This window comes from Pleurodeles waltl, chromosome 3_1 (assembly GCF_031143425.1).
Source record: "Pleurodeles waltl isolate 20211129_DDA chromosome 3_1, aPleWal1.hap1.20221129, whole genome shotgun sequence".
Classification (NCBI taxonomy): Eukaryota; Metazoa; Chordata; class Amphibia; order Caudata; family Salamandridae; genus Pleurodeles; species Pleurodeles waltl.
Genome location: NC_090440.1, coordinates 1,967,116,671 through 1,967,135,771, shown reverse-complemented (window position 1 = coordinate 1,967,135,771; position 19,101 = coordinate 1,967,116,671). Strand labels below are relative to the sequence as shown.

At 42.4% G+C, this 19,101-nt stretch overlaps 1 protein-coding gene across 1 annotated transcript in view; it reads right to left on the bottom strand.

Moving 5' to 3' along the window:
* Positions 1 to 19,101, bottom strand: part of LOC138283491 (transient receptor potential cation channel subfamily V member 1-like) — a 366,031-nt gene that overhangs the window by 244,336 nt on the left and 102,594 nt on the right. Inside the window, exons 5-6 of the mRNA XM_069221435.1 lie at positions 9,508 to 9,806; positions 2,744 to 2,920 (exon numbers count right to left, since the gene is read on the bottom strand). Coding sequence (XP_069077536.1) covers positions 2,744 to 2,920; positions 9,508 to 9,806 — 476 coding nt within the window. The remainder of the gene's footprint in view (positions 1 to 2,743; positions 2,921 to 9,507; positions 9,807 to 19,101) is intronic.

Below are 19,101 nucleotides of genomic sequence, written 5' to 3'. Positions count from 1 at the left end.
TCCCCTTAATAAAAGGAAGGAAAGTTGGAAATCTTGTTAGAACACATAGGATTCTTGGCTACCTTTTGTGGTATGCTAACCCCTGCTGCATAAGGCCTTTGGCCGAATTAGGCTTATGGCTATGTCCTGTGGCCAGTCCACCATTAGGTGCAACCTCAGCTGTGCACAGACTCTGGCCCTTACAGTAGGGGTTGGCCACAGGGTTTAGCCTGCAGCAAAGCCATACATGATTACTCACCGACATCATTCGAATTCCAGTCTTTACAAAGCTCTGGGCTGGTCACTATGTTGTTTATCGAAACTGCTCTATTCAACAATTAAAGGTGACTCAAGAATATTTTTGTGTTTTGTTTATTTTTCACAGTTTAAAGTTTTGTGTTTTTAAAATTTTATTTTTGGTTGTAACATAAGTAGAAAATGGCCACTAAATACTATTCCAAAAAACAAGAGACAAAAATGTAGGAGGAAAAAAATCAAGGGTGGAAATCTTTATTGTGATCCAGTGGCAGCTGCCATAAATCTTAAGGGGAGGGGCAGGTTGAGGGGAGGGATGGGGATGGTGGGGGGAATAAAAAATAATTTAAAAAAACTTACCTCTTCCCATCACCACCGCTGCCACCTCGATCCCCTCCTGGTGTCCCAGCATTCACTGGGACACCAGCAGAGGCTCCCAAGCAATCCTAGTGCTGCTTTCATGCTAAATATAGCATGAAAGCAGTATCAGGATTCGTCTGAGCGGCTTGGACTGCCGCTGAGATACAACCCTGGTGTCTGTGCAGTTTCTCCAGGCCCGCTGTTAAATAGTGGCAGGCTGGAGAAACCTAAGTGAGCATGTGTCCTAAGATGGCCAACCAAACACACCTGGGCCCTTAGATGCACTCTCGCCTCCTCACCCTCCCCTCTCCCATCTCCCGTGGCCCAGCCCCGCCCCTCCCTTCACATGCTGCTGGCTGAACCAGCAGCTGAAAGATAAAACAATAAAGAAATACTGTTTAATCTTTGAGCTCCTGGCTTAGTCAAGGGGGCGTCCCTCCTTCGCTATTGCAAAGGAGCCATCTCTATTGTGGTCCCTCAAAGGCTTTCTTTGTATTTGGGTGTTTTACTCTTAGTGGCATGCATGGGTTTTGCAATCCATACAGTTGAGGGTCATCCTTTTCCAGATCAAATTTGGACTTTCCTCCTGCTGCACCACAACTGGAACAGTAGTCATTCCTGGCTTCAGATCAGTTTCTGTTTTCGGCATGAATCTTATATAGAGGGACATTGTGTTTGTCTCAAAATAAGAACCCTCCAGCTTTTCACCAGCAAAGTTATTGCTCTTAGATGTTGCAAAAGACTTTGCAAGCATTTCGTTTTTTTTCAGTCGACGGGTGAAGTAGTCCCATAATCGTGAATCGTTCCTGCTCTGTCCTTCCTTACCTGAGTCTTCAATAATGATGGCACCACCAGATGTTGTAGCAGGTGCTGGTGACAATGCATGCAGTGATGGTATAGTCTAGGATGGAGCTCCAGATGATTCTGTGTGAAGCCATCTCCACCTCAACCTTGCCTCAGAGTTGGGGAGGTATACATTATGCACCCACACTCCTGCCTTCTCTAAGGGTGGGAGGGTGTTTTTAGCCAACTGCAGGGTAATACTTTATACAGCCCACCCCCATTGCTTAAGGGTGTGTGATGGCTTTAAATACCCTTCTTAAGAATCTCTGCATTAGTGTGTCTGGATCACACTTCCTTACTTCCTTTTGATGCTACGACCAAACCTTAAGGAATCCAGAAAATGACCAAAGCTGAAGTGCTGGACAGTGGAAGACGAAAGAGTCTGCTTTACCCTGAACTGCCCATGATTGATTAGAACCAAGGCCCAACTGTACCCGCATCCTATGTGGAGGACTGATTCAAGAAAGCACCAGCACCGGAGTAACAAGACTCTGCGACCATGCTCATCAGGAACAAATGCTGCTAATAGAATTATTTTGCTGCCTCCAAAGCAAAAACATAAAAGACCCACAGAGAAGCTTGGGCAGTCCCTCTACCTTACAAGCATGCCTACCTCTGTTACCAATGGACATGCCCTCATCATACTACCTTGCTTAAGAGTGGTGAAAAGGGATGGTCCCATGATGTGTTGACCATTATGGCCTAATCACAATAGAAACTGACATTTTAAGGCAACACACGTTTTCTGAGAATGAAACAAATCTACCCCTTTTTATTCTCTCCTGTCTCTATTATTGTAAAGAGTTAGACACTCTAAACCCTATACAGTGAGATACCTACAAGCATGCTTTCATTCTCTCATACTCTTGCTCAGTCATTGCTGCAAAATGTGGGGCTCAATGTAATCTAACAGCACCTAGCTGTAAATAATAAACAATGTACCATGAATCTGGAGAATCTCCAGCTTCCTGGGAAGGCCAAGGCAAAACAAGAAGTCAAAACATTTTCAGATTTCAAATCAAGAAGTGCAAAAAGAGAAAATATCAGAAGAGAAATTTGATCAACTACAGACTCAGAACACTCAGGCGCACTGCAAAGGAAGATAAACACATCTGAGGAACTCATCCTCCACTGATAAGTAATGTCAGTTCTCTCCCTGTTTCAGGGCCTTATAAAACAAGGTTTTCCTACCTTCCTTCTCACTAACTGTGATAGAATAATTCTCTAACTCTGATTTCACTTACATCCCTCCATTGCTCTCTAGCCAGTTTTACTCTACAGAGGTAATGTTAGCACAAGTTCTTACCGGGGTCTCGCTGCTGTAGGCAATGATCTCCAGCACCGAATTGTTCTCATAGGTATCCACACAGGACAGGTCATACAGGGACGAATGTACTGGTCCGTAGGCCCACTCTGTGAATTTACGAGACAAATGCCTGCATTCGGGCTCCTTGATTTCACGCCGCAGGATGTAGGCAAAGACCTAGACGCATACAAAATGAGGACTGAGAAAGGCAACTGACTATTCAACTCAAATGACTCCCTCAACCAGGAAAACAATCTATAATCAATGATTACTGATAGGATGGCTATATCCTGATAGTTTGCGCCCTGGTAGTTGGGCCCAAGTTAGATCCTTACCACAGATTAGCGATTCTCCAACTTATATGACAAGAGAATCTGAATTTCATTAAAGACACAGAGGCTTACATTATGCATTATTCCTTCAATGCCATGTCATGCAGCACTTTGAAGCACATAACATCATAAAGAAACATTCTAAAATAGAACATTCATAACATATAATAGGTCCATGTAGTCAACATTCTGCCTCTTTTAAATGGAATACCGAGTCAACTTCTTCCAATGCTTGGTGAAGGACAGACGAATCCCCGAATTAATCATCCAAATTAAACATCTTCTTAATGAAAACCAACTATTGATTATTCTCTAAAATAAAGAGGAAAAAGAACATTAAATACCAAGTAGAATACGGAGAACAACCTGAATACAGTATAAATATATAAACAGGAAATTAAGTCACAGCATAATGTGAGATACATTTTTAACGAATGCAAACGATTTCCATGAGACATGTATGCACTATTCAAAGATAATTTTTTTTTTATTATAATTTTTTTAACAGGTCTAACAAAAGTTGGGTTGGAGAGGGTAGGATAATGTTAGCCTCTGTGTCTTTAATGAAATTCAGATTCTGTTGTCAATATAATTTGGAGAATCGCTTTTTCATTACAAGACTGGATGCTCCCATTGTGCATGTTGATAGCCCCTCAGTAGCACATCAGACATGTGCTCGATGGTTTACAATAAAACTTGGCAAAAGTAGAAAAATTGGATCAGTCAGCAGCTCTTAGGATATCCCCAAGCCTGCCACCTTTATAAAAGGACATACTAGCCATTGCTCCTCTCATTGAATGAGCTTGGAATTTTGACAAATCAACACCAGCCGATTGCAAGGTCCGTTTCACCCATCTTGCAATTGTGGCAGTGGTAACTGCTTTAAAAGGTTTGATAAAGGAAATTAAAAGTTGGTCTGTACCATCAGGTTGAAATTCACTCAATCTTGAGTCATGCTCCTTCATGCAGTTCACCACACAAAGCTTCTTGCAAGTATCACATTTTGGATAAAATATACTATTGGATATTGTTTTTGTTCTTCTAGTAATCTCAAAGGTAACCCTGAAACTGTCATAGAGTCTGTTACTTACCTCCAAAGCCTTGACATCGGATCTCTGTACTGGGCCAAGACTTAAACATAGATAGTACTAAATTAACATCCCATAAGAAATCATATCTAGTCCTAGGAGGTCTCCTCAACCTGATGCTTTTAAGTACCATAAAAACTAAGATGTTCTTTCCTATTGTTCTGCCATTCACTGGGCTATGTCCTGCAGAAATGGCGGTTCTGTAGCAATTCAGCGTTCTGTAACAGAGGCCCCTGTCACATTGTCTACAAGAAATGTATCTACTTCTACTATAGGTGCCTCTATGGGATCCAGATCTCTTTCCAAGCACCAACGTACCTATGATCTCCAGATTCCCCTATATCTATTATATGGGTCCCTGGAGTCCAGGATTCTTGCAAGAGTTGTTCAGCCCTTCCCGAAAGGCCTGGCATCTCTCTAGATCTCCTGACACTTTTCCAGGCAAGAATGTTCAAAGTCCCATTCAGGGTGTTCCTCTCCATCTGCGTTTATTAAAAGGCCTCGAGCAGCGTGTAGAAAGAAGGGCGCTTCGTAAGCTAATTCTAGGGCCATTGGAAACCATGCCTGTGAGACACAAAACGGGGTTATTAGGACAATTAAACACCTCTCCGGTCTCACCTTGTGCAGAACTCTCTGAATCATAGCAAATGAAGGGAATGCATACACGTAGGTTCCTTTCCACAATTTAAGAAATGCGTTGACTTCTAGAGCACCCGGATCCGGCATCCAGTTGAAGTATCTCTTCAGCTGGGACGTCAGTCTGCTCGCAAAGAGATCTAGCCTCAAGGGGCACCAAACCTGAGATAGCTTTCTGAAACAGAATTTGTTCAGTTTCCAGTCGCTGAAGTCTTGCAAAAACCTTGAATTGCAATCTGCAATAACATTGGCCTTCCCAGGTAGGTGTTCTGCTATCAGTTCAATCTTGTGTTCTAAACAAAGCATCCAAAGCTTCCGTGCTAACTCTGATAGGTCTTGGGATCTTGTACCACCTAAGCGGTTTATATATGCTACTGCAGAAACATTGTCCATTTTTAAAAAGGCTGCTCTGCCTTGTAAAGATTTCTTGAAACTCATTAGGGCATAAAGTCCTGCAGTTAATTCTAAATAATTTATATATTAATACATTTTCTCCTCCTGAGACCATGAACCACCAGTCTCCTGAAGATCTAAGCATGCACCCCTGCCAGCTAGACTTGCAACCGACTCCAAAACAAAGTTCGGAGAGATACTGAAGATTGCCCTGACATTCCAGGCCTCCAGATTCTCTAACCACCAGGACAATTCTAATTTTGCTTCCTTGTCTAGAGACACCTTGTCCCCATACCATAGTCCTCTCCGAAGGGCTTTTGCTTTTATTCTCTGTAAAGCCCGATAGTGTAATGGTCCTGAAAACATTGCCTGAATAGAAGATGATAAGAGTTCCAGAAGTCTGGCTAGTTCCCTCAGAGAAAATGATTCTCGCTTCAGAGCATATCTTAATTATTTTTTAATTTTGGCAGTCTTCCTTTATGGGAACAGAAGCGTAACCTTCACAATGTCTCTGGTGAAGCATAGAAACTCTAGAGACCTGGAAGAGGACAGCAGAGATTTCTCGTTGTTTATGATAAAGCCCAAGCTCTCCAAAAGAGGCATGACCATATCCAGATCTTTCAAAATCTGATCCTTGAATTGGGACAATATAAGAATGTCGTCCAAATATACTATCATTCGCAAACCTCTCTCCCTGAGGTGGGAGGCTACAGCTCTCACGATCTTTGTGAAGCACCATGGTGCTGAGGAGAGCCCGAATAGAAGTGCTTGGGACTAGTAAAGTTGGCCCATTGGAATGGTAAAGTAGGAATCTTTTAGGTCTAATTTCACTAGCCAATGCTTCTCCAAAAACATATCTCTTAATAGATGGATTCCTTCCATCTTGAAGTGTCTGTAAACTACAAACGTGTTTAATTCTCTCAGGTTTATTATGGGTCTCCACCCCTTGTCCTTCTTTTCCACTAGGAAAAGTGTTCTTATAAAAGTTCTTTGATCTAAAGAGACCTGAACGATGGCTCCCTTCTGTAATAGTGATTTCATCACTTCGTCTATGATCTGTTGCTGAGCGGTAGACAAGTTAATTTCCCTTGGTAAAACTTCTTGAACTAGTCCTAGCCAAAAATCTATTTTGAATCCTCTTACAGTTTCTAGAACCCAAGGATCTTGTGTAATTAGTTCCCAGTTTTGGGAAAGAAATCTGACTTGATCTTCCACTTTTACCACAAAAGGAAAAGTAAGATAATTCATAGTACTCACCCTGATATCCTAAAGAACTCTGTGTTCTTGGGCCTCTGCCAGAAAACTAACGTCCTCTTTGGGGGTTAGAAGTTTGTTTTTGATCTGCCCTGATAGCCTCTGAATTGACCTCTGGGAGATCGATAGTTGAAAATTGGGACCTTTGTGAGCCGCGGCCAGCAGAGTCCCCTTCCACCAGCCCGACCAAAAACACTTGCTTTCAAGACTTTACACGTTATCTAAGGATGTAAAAGTCGCCACACACTTGCTAAATGATTTGATCATATCTTCCCCAAATAAGAGCCCTCTAAGATTTTCTGAGGGTTTTTTAACAGCCAGTTCCCCCAATATTGGATTTATCCTCATGAGGATGACTCTTTGTCTTTCTGCGTTAATGCTAGCTTTTGCGTTGCCTGGTAAGACCATAGCCCTCTGGCTCCAACCCCTGAGTAATGGGAGGTCCTTAGAATGTGCCTCTTCCACCATATCAATAACCCTTGCACTGCGGACCGACCACATCCAGGAGGCAATCCTGACATGACTTGAGGGACCTCTCACTGAAGGTGTGTCAATATCCAGGAAAAGATCATCCCCACCACTAATACCCTGGTCAAGATCTAGGATATATTAATCAACAGGGGAATCGTCTTGAGGATCTGCTTCCCTTACATCCACTATTTCTAATCCCACAAGATCATCCGGTGTGTCACACAGGACAACTTTCCTTTTTGTGCCACTTGGGACACCGATAGTTTGTGAGGTGCTTAGATGTCCCATTCTTTTTGAGGTTCTAGGACCTCCCAATAATCTCAAGGTGCTTTGACCTCGCATCTTTCTGTTAGGTATAAGCCCTTTCTCGAGATGTTGTGACTTCCTATTTATTTTATCCCCTTTGTTATCACTTGTGGGCTTTTCTTCTGAGGAAGAAGCAATTTCCCCTTCCATATGGGTATTTTTCTGAGTTAAAACCTCATCAATAGTCTCCTGCACACAGGTGCGCATTTCATTTTGAATGAGTCTTTTAATTATGTCGTCATTTAAATATTTAAAGGACATTCCTAAAACATCACCTTCCTGAGAAGACGTTAGCGATATTAATTATGAAATATATTCCAACAACTTTAAAACTTTCTCTATGTCTTAAATCTGTCTCTATGCACAGTTATCAAAGAAACTCTTGTCCGCGATCAGCAGTCAAAACTGACTAGAACATATGACAGGAGCTGCTACTGTCAAATGACGTCATCGCATTAGCATGAGCCACTCCACCTACACCACTCCTTCTTTAAGAAGAAAACAAAGCAAAATGGCCGCACGTTGGTCACACGTACGCCGAGAGCATCACTGGTGAGTCAATTCCTTTAAATAAGATCGACACATCATCTTTTTGAGAGATGCGTTGATTGGAAATCCCTATGCCCCAAAGGGTTAGACCGGGGCAAAAGGTACACCGGTTCCTACGATCGCCTAGTAGACCAAGGTGCGCCTTGGTGAGTGATCAAGAGCTGATGAGAGCGATCTAGCCTCAGGCCTAACAACAGGGAGGCAGCAGTAAGTCTAATTTCGAACTGTTGTGAACGAACCCAGGCTCAGGCCTCATATCGGTAAGTCTACGACCCCAGACTCAGGCCTCATATCGGTGCGTCTAAGAATTCCCACAAAGAAAAACTAAACATATGAAATGTAATGCGAAACTAATTTCTCAAAATCTTCATAAATCAGAGGCCTGCTATGCGTTAAATGACAGGTTAAAATCTACATCAAGTAGGTTCCATAAATTGGAACCTCAAAAAGGATAAACAATTAAAACAACTCAAACAATATTAACATACAGCAGAAAAAACACTGATACTTATCTGTGAGGAGCAGCATTTAAAAGAGGCAGAATGTTGACTACATGGATTCATTATATGTTATGAATGTTCTATTCTGGAATATTTCTTTATGATGTTATGTGCTTTAAAGGGCTGCGTGGAGTAGCGTTAAGGGAATAATGCATAATGGGAACCTCCGATCTTGTAATGAAATCAGAGAACACCATGAACCAGTGAAATAAAAAAAACATGCATATCACTTTTCTTGGAATTTCTCATGCAAGATGTCTGCAGATAGTACATTTCTTTCATGATTTCTCAAAAAAACTAATTAAAAACAAACTAAATCTCATATAGGGTAAATTGAGGTTTGTGGATTCAAGTTCACTAGATCTGACCTGGCAAATTTCTACCCACAAACATTCATGCTAATTCTGCATGTGGCAATATTGCACATGAAATTACTGCGGTAGACAGAATTCAAGATTTGGTCAGAGACTCGTGGTTCTATCTAAATCAGGAATTTCGAGTAACTGGGACCAAATGTTTAAGAGACTTTTGGAGTTCAGATTTGCTTGAATAATCTTTTAAATCTTAGTTTAATTCAACCCTGTGAAGAGGATTACAAATTACTGAAGACTGTTCCAGTAAGTGCCAATTTTCTTTCTGAATGATTTCATCTTGAGTTAACTTCGTATTGTGCAAGTGTTGATATGCCTTACTCATTATCATCAAGTCTCTCTTTTTTAACTGTTACACTAAACAATATTGTTCTATTTTAGTGAACAGAATTTTTCACTATATGCCCATCTCATTTTATTCATCTAAAATTCCAGGTATTTTAAGCTAAGCCTATTATATGTCTTGAACATAATTGTATCAAACATTAGTAACTGCAAAACTAAAGAGAATTCGTTACAAGCAGCCAAGTAACAATGGCGTGGTAATACTGCACCATTACAGGATTACTGCATGTTTCAGCCCAAAGTGGTGATTAACATGTACAATGCAGTAGTTCTGCACCCTAACTAACATGATTTTCTAAATAACTGGTTTCTTTTCTAGGCAGTTATCACAGCTGCTTTAAGGCAGTGGTTGTGTCTAATAGTGCTAGGGTACCTGTAATTCCATGTTGGCATTAAACATGGTTGTTTGCTCACAACAGCAATACCAGTGTATTTGGCCAATTGTGGACCTTATGCCTACATACCTCATGACCAAAACCCAGTCTGTTAGTGTGGTAGCCAATATTTCTGCACACTTACCCCAATCTTGCCTGTCTTTGCAGCAAGTTTTAATGGAGTGAGTCCTTTCTTGTTGGCAATATCTTCCAGCTTCTTAGTGGGGTGAATCTTTGCCCCCAGAATCAGAATTGAATTGTACATCTTAGTCACAAACTTGGTGTTCTCTTTAGTGTTGTCGGCAATCTCCACCAGAGCATGCAGGACAGTGTTGCCTTTGGAGTCCTTGGCAGCAATGTTGGCTGGCTGGTACTGGTTCTGCAGGAGGTACTTTACAATATCAAGTTGGTTAGTGCATGCAGCGAGGGAGAGAGGAAGTTCACCTTGAAAGAAGGAACAAAAATTATTGTCATCATCCTAAAATCCTTGCAAATTATGCTATGATATCAACTAAAATAATTAGCTTTACTTAAGGTTTATACAAATCAAATGATACGTGTATTCATAATTTATTTTAGTTCTTTATAAACATTGTTAGAAATTGGGTCACTCGCTGGCAGAGGATTGCACCCTGTCCAAGTAGAGATCACAATCCCAGTCATGGTCAGTCAGATACACACCCTGAATTAACCTATGCTCACCCTCTGGTAGCTTGGCGCAGGGCAGTCAGACTTAACTTAAGAGGCAATGTATAAAGTATTTGTGCAACACTTAAATTACAGTAACACAGTGAAAAAGCCACAAAAAGACTCCATCCCGGTTTAGAAGAATAGAGAATATCTGTCTGAGTAAAACAAGAACAAAACAATAAAAGAAGTGAAGATATGAATTTTTTAAGATTAAATGTAAAAACCGTGCTTAGAAATCACAAGCGGTCAAAAGGTTACTTGAGATCGTGAGGGACCGGTACAGATACAAAGTTCAGCCCGAGTGTGATGGAGGGTAGGTCGGATACAGAACTCACCCAGAGTCTGCTGAACAGTACCTTGGCTAGAGGAAACATTGAGGAGCTACTGCGAATGCAATGTGATGACATTTTCAGCACAATCGAGTCACTTCATAGTCACAGGCCTCCGTTGAGTTAAATGTAATGTGGTGCCGTCAAGCCGCACAGAGCATCATTTTTGGGTATCATTTTTGGGCCTGCTATCATCGAACAGCCTCTGTGTCGGTGTTTGTGGGAGATGTGTCTGTTCTGACTGGCACAGTGGTGACAATGCATTAGGTTTTGCGGAAAATGGCTGCAAAACCCACATCAGAGGCCCAGGACTAGAGGGGGCACCTCAGGCACTCACAGGTGGCAGAGTTCAGCAGCAACAGGAGAGTTGCAGGCAATCTTTGATGTCCCTAAGACTGCAGGAGAACATGGGAAAAGCCAACAAGCTCTTGGAGAATTTTGGATTCAAGGATGTAGCGAGCAGGTCCAGTCCTTCCCACGCCAGGAAAGAAGGAGCAGGCAGCAGCCCAACACATCAAAACAAGTAGCAAAGTGGCAGTCCCTCCTACAACACAGCACACAGCAAGCAGTAGGCCAACACAGCAATGCAGTTAGCAGAGTGGCAGTCCCAATCCCTCCTGGTGGCACAGCAGTACTTCTTCCTGGCAGGATGTCCATGATTCCAGTAAAGGTCTGATATGGTGGAGTTTGGGGTCCAGTTATACCGAGCTGAGCCTGTGGAGCGGGGGGGGGGACTTCAAAGAGAGGCCTTTGAATGAACAAGGTCCTTGTCCTTCCTTCCCTGGCTCCAGACATCCTACAGCCCTTTGTGTGAAGAGAGGCACAGCCCCATTCAGGTGTGTCAGCTCCTCCCTCCCATATAGCTCAGGAAGACCCATCAGCCTGGTGATGGGCCATCAGGATGCAAATGTCACATCAAAGCTCCCTTTGTGAATGACTGACTAGAAGGAATGCACAAAGTCCACCTGTCATCCACTCCAAACATGTATTCAGAGACAGGCAGATGCACAGAATGGTTAAAGTAAGAAAATGCCAACTTTGAAAAAGTGAAATTTTCAGACTAGCAATTTAAAATCCGACTTCACTATAAGTTGTGGTTTTAACTTGTGAGGGCCTAGACACCAAACTCCAAATTTCTATTTTTTCCCAATTGGAAGTTACACTTAAAGGTTGCTTCAAGGTAACCCAAATGACAACCTATGGGAGAGATATACCTTGCAGTACTGAAAAATGAATTTAATAGTTTTTCAGTACCTGAGCATGTTAAACTTAAAAGTACATGTCCACATTTTTAAATAGACTACACCCTGCCCTCGGGGCTAACCAGCGCCTACCTAAGGGGTGACTTATGTGTAATAAAAAGGAAGGTTTGAACCTGGCAAGTGGGTGTACTTGCCATGTTGAAATTGTAGTTTTTTAAAACTGCACACACAGGCTCTGCAGTGGCAGGCCTGAGACATGTTTAAAGGGCTACTACAGTGGGTAGCACAAGCAGTGCTGCAGGCCCATTAGTAGCATTTCATTTGCAGGTCCTGGGCACATACAGTGCCCTTTACTAGGAACCTAAAAGTAACTAAATATGGCAATTGGTGATAAGCCAATGTTATCATGTTTAGCATACAGAGCACCTGCACTTTACCGCAGTGGTAAAGTGCACAGAATCCTAAACCAGCAAAGATGAATCCAGAAAAATAGAAGGTCAGAGGACAAAACGCTAGGGGAAACCACACCAAAGATAGCAGGTCTAACAAACATGGTCAACATTGTGGACAAGGGTGATACACAAATTTATAGGGTACAATGATACACACTACAAATAAAATAAAGCAATTTACATTGGCAGAAGGTTTAACTATATAACAGTACAAGTGAGGGAAACATTCAGCAATTGAGTATTCAGGCAGTGGGCTTAGTTTATGTGAGTTATCTGAGAAAGTGGCGTTAGTGGTCCCTTCAGAAAAGAAAGATTAAAGTGGCTTATCTGATATGTGTTGAAAACACATTCCATAGCTTTGGTGCATTTCCAGCAAAGGATTGTTTGAAGATGCAGGTCTTTCTATACCTGGGTGGGTCTAGCCTGAGCGTATCTTCCTGGGGTTCTGTTTCTATAGGAGATCTAAAAATTGTGGGATGGACAAAAAAGGGGTGTTTAACTGCACAACCGTGTACATGATGTGTAAGTCTCATATGAAGTTTACTTTTCCACAGTAAAGCAACCTAAGGAATTAAGAGCAGGTGTGATGCACTCAAACCTTATAGTATTTAAAATCAGACTGTCTGGCATGTGGAGGTCCACATTGAGAGGAGGCAGACAAGATTTGGGAAGGTCAAGCAAGCACATTTCTAAAGACTAGGCAAGTGATGACTAAGGGTTGAGCAGCAACTTAAGGTCTTCTTTGGTAGAAAGGCTTTGCTATTGCAAGCATGTTTTAATTAGAATCTGGAGTGTTTGGTCATCTCTTATACTTGGAGATCAAAGAGAAGAAACTTATTGTTAGAAATGGGGTCTTTGGTTGACAGTCAGGTTACCCTCTGTTCAAGCAAGGACCCTCACTCTAGTCAGGGTAAAAGAGAATCACCCTCAGCTAACCCCTGCTTACCCGCTTGGTAGCTTGGCAGAGCAGTAGGCTTAACTTCAGAGTGCTAGGTGTAAAGTATTTATACCAACACACACAGAAACTTAATAAAAACACGACAAAATGACACAACACAGGTTTAGAAAAATAGGAAATATTTATCTAAACAAAACAAGACCAAAACGACAAAAATCCACCATACACAAGTCAAGTTATCAATTAAAAATCAAAAAGAGTCTGCTAGAGTGAAAATGAACCTGGTGCGCGTCAAAAATAACCCCGCACGGGCGGGTGTGCATCAAAACATAACTCCGCACGCGAGTCGAAAATCCAGCCGCACGATGATCCTAAAATCCCTCAGCGCAGGTTGTGATCTCCCAGCCTCTGTCAGCGATGCTGCGCGTCGTTTTTCCTGCTCCGTGCGTCGATTCTTCATTGTGTTTCCTGCGAGCGTCGTTTCTCAGCTGCGGAACCGGCGGCGTGTCGTTTTTCTCAGCCGCGATCGGATTTGCGTCAATCTTTTCCTCACACGACGCTCTGTGCGTGGATTTTCTTGTCTTTAGGCTGCCAGCTTCTCCTTTCAGGATCCCAGGAAATGGATGGACACCACAGGGCAGAGTAGGAGTCTCTCCAGAGACTCCAGGTGCTGGCAGAGAGAAGTCTTTGCTGTCCCTGAGACTCCAAACAACGGGACGCAAGCTCTAGATCAAGCCCTTGGAGATTTCTTCTCAAGATGGAAGGCACACAAAGTCCAGTCTTTGCCCTCTTACTCTGGCAGAAGCGCAACTGCAGGATAGCTCCACAAAGCACAATCACAGGCAGGGCAGCTCTTTTTCCTCAGCTATTCAGCTCTTCTCCAGGCAGAGGTTCCACTTGGTTCCAGACGTGTTTCTAAAGTCTGTGGTTTTGGGTTCTCTTTTAATACCTAATTTCTCCTTTGAAGTAGGCCTACTTCAAAGTAAAGTCTCTTTGGAATGTGAAATCCTGCCTTGCCCAGGCCAGGCCCCAGACACTCACCAGGGGGTTGGAGACTGCATTGTGTGAGGGCAGGCACAGCCCTTTCAGGTGCGAGTGACCACTCCTCCCCTCCCTCCTAGCACAGATGGCTCATCAGGATATGCAGGCTACACCCCAGCTCCCTTTGTGTCATTGTCTAGTGTGAGGTGCAACCAGCCCAACTGTCAAACTGACCCAGACAGGGAATCCACAAACAGGCAGAGTCACAGAAATGGTAGAAGCAAGAAAATGCTCACTTTCTAAAAGTGGCCTTTTCAAACACACAATCTTAAAATCAACTTTACTAAAAGATGTATTTTTAAATTGTGAGCTCAGAGACCCCAAACTCCACATGTCCATCCGCTCCCAAAGGGAATCTTCACTTTAATCAGATTTAAAGGCAGCCCCCATGTTAACATATGAGAGGGACAGGCCCTGCAACAGTGAAAAACGAATTTAGCAATATTTCACTGTCCGTACATATAAAACACATTACTATATGTCCTACCTTAACCATACACTGCACCCTGCCCTTGGGGCTACCTAGGGCCTACCTTAGGGGTGTCTTGCATGTAAGAAAAGGGAAGCTTTAGGCCTGGCAAGTGGGTACACTTGCCAAGTCGAATTTACAGTTAACACTGCACACACAGACACTGCAGTGGCAGGTCTGAGACATGATTACAGAGCTACTTATGTGGGTGGCACAACCAGTGCTGTAGGCCCACTAGTAGCATTTGATTTACAGGCCCTGCCACTCTAGTGCACTTTACTAGGGACTTACTAGTAAATCAAATACGCCAATCACAGATAAACCAATCACATACACATTTTGTAAAGGAGCAATTGCACTTTAGCACTGGTTAGCAGTGGTAAAGTGCCCAGAGTAACAAAGACAGCAAAATCTGAGTCCAGCACACATCAACAACCTGAGGAACAGAGGCAAAAAGTTAAGGGAGACCACGCCAAGGATTAAAAGTCTAACACTTATCAAGATTGAAAAGCAAGTACTTTACAAAGGTTCCCATCCTACCTGTGGGTGGATTCTGTCATTTGTAAGGAGACTGCAGAAGAAATTCTGTCTTTTATGGGTCAATTTAAAATTTATCATCCATTTTTTAATGTTTAAGGGAAGAGGTTAAGTTTACTATTTACTGTATTGTTATTTATGTTTCTTTGTATCTTGCTGATGATTTCTGCTGGCAACATTACTCCACATTTTGATGCCATACTTATGGACTTTATTGATGTCATATAATATGGGTTATACACACTGTTGCAGATACTGCTTTCTATATCCTCAAATAGTATGCCACAATTGACTGCTTATCACTGCAACGAGTAGGATTTATTGATATGCTGATACGGTCATTGTGATATTTATTAAGCTGCAAAAATTATTATTATTTTTTTTTTTTAAATGATTAAAAAGAAAAGGATCAAGGATGGATACTTGAGGGATTTCAAAGGGATTTTATGCATTCACATGCAATCTGTGTAATAGATATGACCGGAACATCTTGAGCAATATTCATTTAATCCTGATTATCTAATTTAGGATTTTTATAAGGATTGGTGGGCAGTGATATGAAAGGCTGCTGGTAGGTTTGGTAGGCCCACAGGGGAGGATTATCCTTTGTTGAAGAGATGGAGAGTGCTGTCTACTGTTTTAAGGACCATCATTTCATTGTAATCCTGAGTGAAGCTCTTTTTGCATCTTGGAGGGTGGTAACCTCAAGAAATATGTTTGTCCGTGATCCTCAAAGTAAGGTATTGGAAAAAGGTGAAGTCATGTGAAATGACTTCATTTGCATTAAGTGATTTCTTATGGATAAAGACATAACCTCTCTCCCTAGAGGTTATTCAGTTCCTTCTAAGTGAAGGATGTTATTAACTAGAGGAGATATAAACACAAGAATTCACAAACAGCACTGAAATGTAAAAGAAAATCACTGAACACAATACTGTTGTTACCTTGGGAACTAATGCTGAATATTTAATACACAAATAAATGTAATGTTCTACTTTTAGAAATATAGCAGCTTGCTTCCCACTAGGAATTCTTCAAAATGCCATCTAAAACTTGTCTATTGCAAAATTAGACTGTTTCCACTAAATGCACATGGATGTTGTGGGCAAAAAAACTGAAATGCAAACTTATTATTTTTTAAATAACTACTACTTCTTTAAAGGCCGTTTGTGTGAAAATAAACCTTTATTTCAGCATTGATAAAGCCGCAAAAGAGAAATATGTTTCTGCTAACTAACTCGATGGAGTAAAAGCAGCATGCATAAGATAAAAACTAAATGTAACAATAAGCACCTGAAATAGTCAAAAAGGATACGAACCATGTCATAGCAAAACAGACATTTGAATAAACTGGATTTGTTTTCCTTCAAAGTGTGTTTACTACAACAACAGTAGTCCAGCATTCCAGTTTTAAGTACATAAGTGAGGCCTTAACAATAAAGGAGAGGAATCTTTGATAAAGAAACACAATGAATATATTGTTCCATTCTAAAAAGGATCATAATAATAGTGAGCTAGATTTTAAGCTAAGTCTCAAAATGGCACAACAATTTCTGGGTTAAATTTATTACAGTGAGATTTCAACAAACTTGCATGCAGGCGCAGGGAGTGTGCATGGTCTTCCTTCACTGAGCTTGAACTGCAAACTTAGGGCCTGATTTACTAACATGTGGTGCACCGCAGAGCAGAAGTGTGTCATCTCTTCAAAAATAGTGGTGCATTCTGCTTTCTCCATGCACTGGCGCACATTGTGCTGCCTAGCCCCAACGCGGGAACCTTTGTGCCATAGTGCATTGGTGTTTGCATTGTGGTCAGGATATTTTTTGTGCATGAAGGTGTACCTTTCTGAACAAACTGCTCTTTGAGGCTATTTCCTCCCTTATGCGTGCTGCAGAATGAGCCAGAAATGAAAAGTGGAATTAATGAGGAGAAATAAAGATATTTCTCCTCATTGCACCACACTCAGTGCGGCAGAGGATTTTCGCACAAATCGATGTCTACAAGCTTTTGTAGATGTGGGTTTGCGTCAGAATCCATGAGTGGATGCAGGGGAACGTCCACGTACCACCCATGAAAAGCATCCCTGAAGCAAAGTAATGTAATGCGGTGTGATGTGCTGTGCTAAGTCACCTTTTTTGCAAAGCAACGCTGTTAGACCTGACATGCCTTAGGGTGGTCACCCCTAACTTTTTGCCTGCCTCCCTCCACTTTTTGGACTCTGTTTTGCTGGATTTTAGACTCTGCACACTTTACCATTGCTAACCAGTGCTAAAGTGCATATGCTCTCTCCCTTTTTAAACATGGTAACTTTGGATCATACCTGATTGGACTATTTAATTTACTTATAAGTCCCTAGTAATGTGCACTATATGTGCCTATGGCCTGTAGATTAAATGCTACTAGTGGGCCTGCAGCACTGGTTGTGCCACCCACTTAAGTAGCCCCCTTAACCTTGCCTCAGGCCTGCCATTGCAAGGCCTGTGTGTGCGGTTTCACTGCCACTTCGACTTGGCATTTAAAAGTCCTTGCCAAGCTTAGAACTCCCCTTTTTCTACATATAAGTCACCCCTAATGTGTGCCCTAGGTAACCCCTAGAGCAGGGTTCTGTGTGGGTAAAAGGCAGGACATGTACCTGTGTAGTTATATGTCCTGGTAGTGTAAAACTCCTAAATTCGTTTTTACACTACTGTGAGGCCTGCTCCCTTCATAGGCTAACATTGGGGCTGCCCTCATACATTGTTGAAGTGGCAGCTGCTGATCTGAAAGGAGCAGGAAGGTCATATTTAGTATGGCCAGAATGGTAATACAAAATCCTGCTGACTGGTGAAGTCAGATTTAATATTACTATTCTAGAAATGCCACTTTTAGAAAGTGAGCATTTATTTGCACTTAAATCTTTCTGTGCCTTACAATCCACGTCTGGCTGGGCTTGGTTGACAACTCCTTGTGCATTCACTCAGACACACCCCAAACACAGGGTACTCAGCCTCACTTGCATACATCTGCATTTTGAATGGGTCTTCCTGGGCTGGGAGGGTGGAGGGCCTGCTCTCACACAAAGGACTGCCACACCCCCTACGGGGACCCTGGCAGACAGGATTGAACTGAAAGGGGACCTGGTGAACTTCTTAGCCACTCTTTGAAGTCTCCCCCACTTCAAAGGCACATTTGGGTATAAAACAGGGCATCTGCCCTACCTCATCAGACACTTGCTGGAGAAGAAACCTGAACCAGAAACTACATCCTGCCAAGAAGAACTGCCTGGCTGCTCCACGGACTCACCTGTCTGCTTTCTACAAAGGACTGCTGCCTTGCTGTTGCCCTGCTGCCTTGCTGAACTCTTGTCTGGCTGTAAAAGTGCCCTCCAAGGGCTTGGATAGAGCTTGCCTCCTGTTCCCTGAAGTCTCAGGACCAAAAGGACTTCTCTTTTTCACTTGGACGCTTCGTGCGCCGAAATTTTCGACACACAGCTTGTTCCGCGGCGAGAAAAACGCTGCACACCGACGCTGATTGACGCGATGCCTTTGGGACGACCGGAACTTCGACGCACAGCCTCGCAAGGACAACACCGCCCGACCTCCAGAGGAGAAATCGACGCGATGCCTGCTGTGAGAGCAAAACTTCGACGCACAGCCCCGCAGAACGACGCGCAGCCGGAAAACAAACAGGAGAATCCACGCACAGACCCGGGACATCTGGTAAACCCCGCTACCCACAGAAAGAGACTGTCCGCGCGCCAGAAAACAACGCACAACTTCCCCGCGTGAAAAATAACGACACAAGTCCGTGTGTGCTGGGGAGAAATCGACGCACAGACCATTTTTCCACGTATCTCTTCTTCTGCGGCCCTCTGCGGAGATTTTCCACTCCAAACCAGGTAGTTTGTGCTTTAAAGAGACTTTGTTTGCTTTTTAAAGACTTAAGACACTTGATATCACTTTTCAGTGATATCCCTACAAATTCACATTGCAACTTTATTCGTTTTGACCTACAATTATCTTGATAAATATTATATATTTTTCTAAACACTGTGTGGTGTATTTTTGTGGTGCTATATGGTGGTATTGTATGATTTATTGCACAAATACTTTACACATTGCCTTCTAAGTTAAACCTGACTG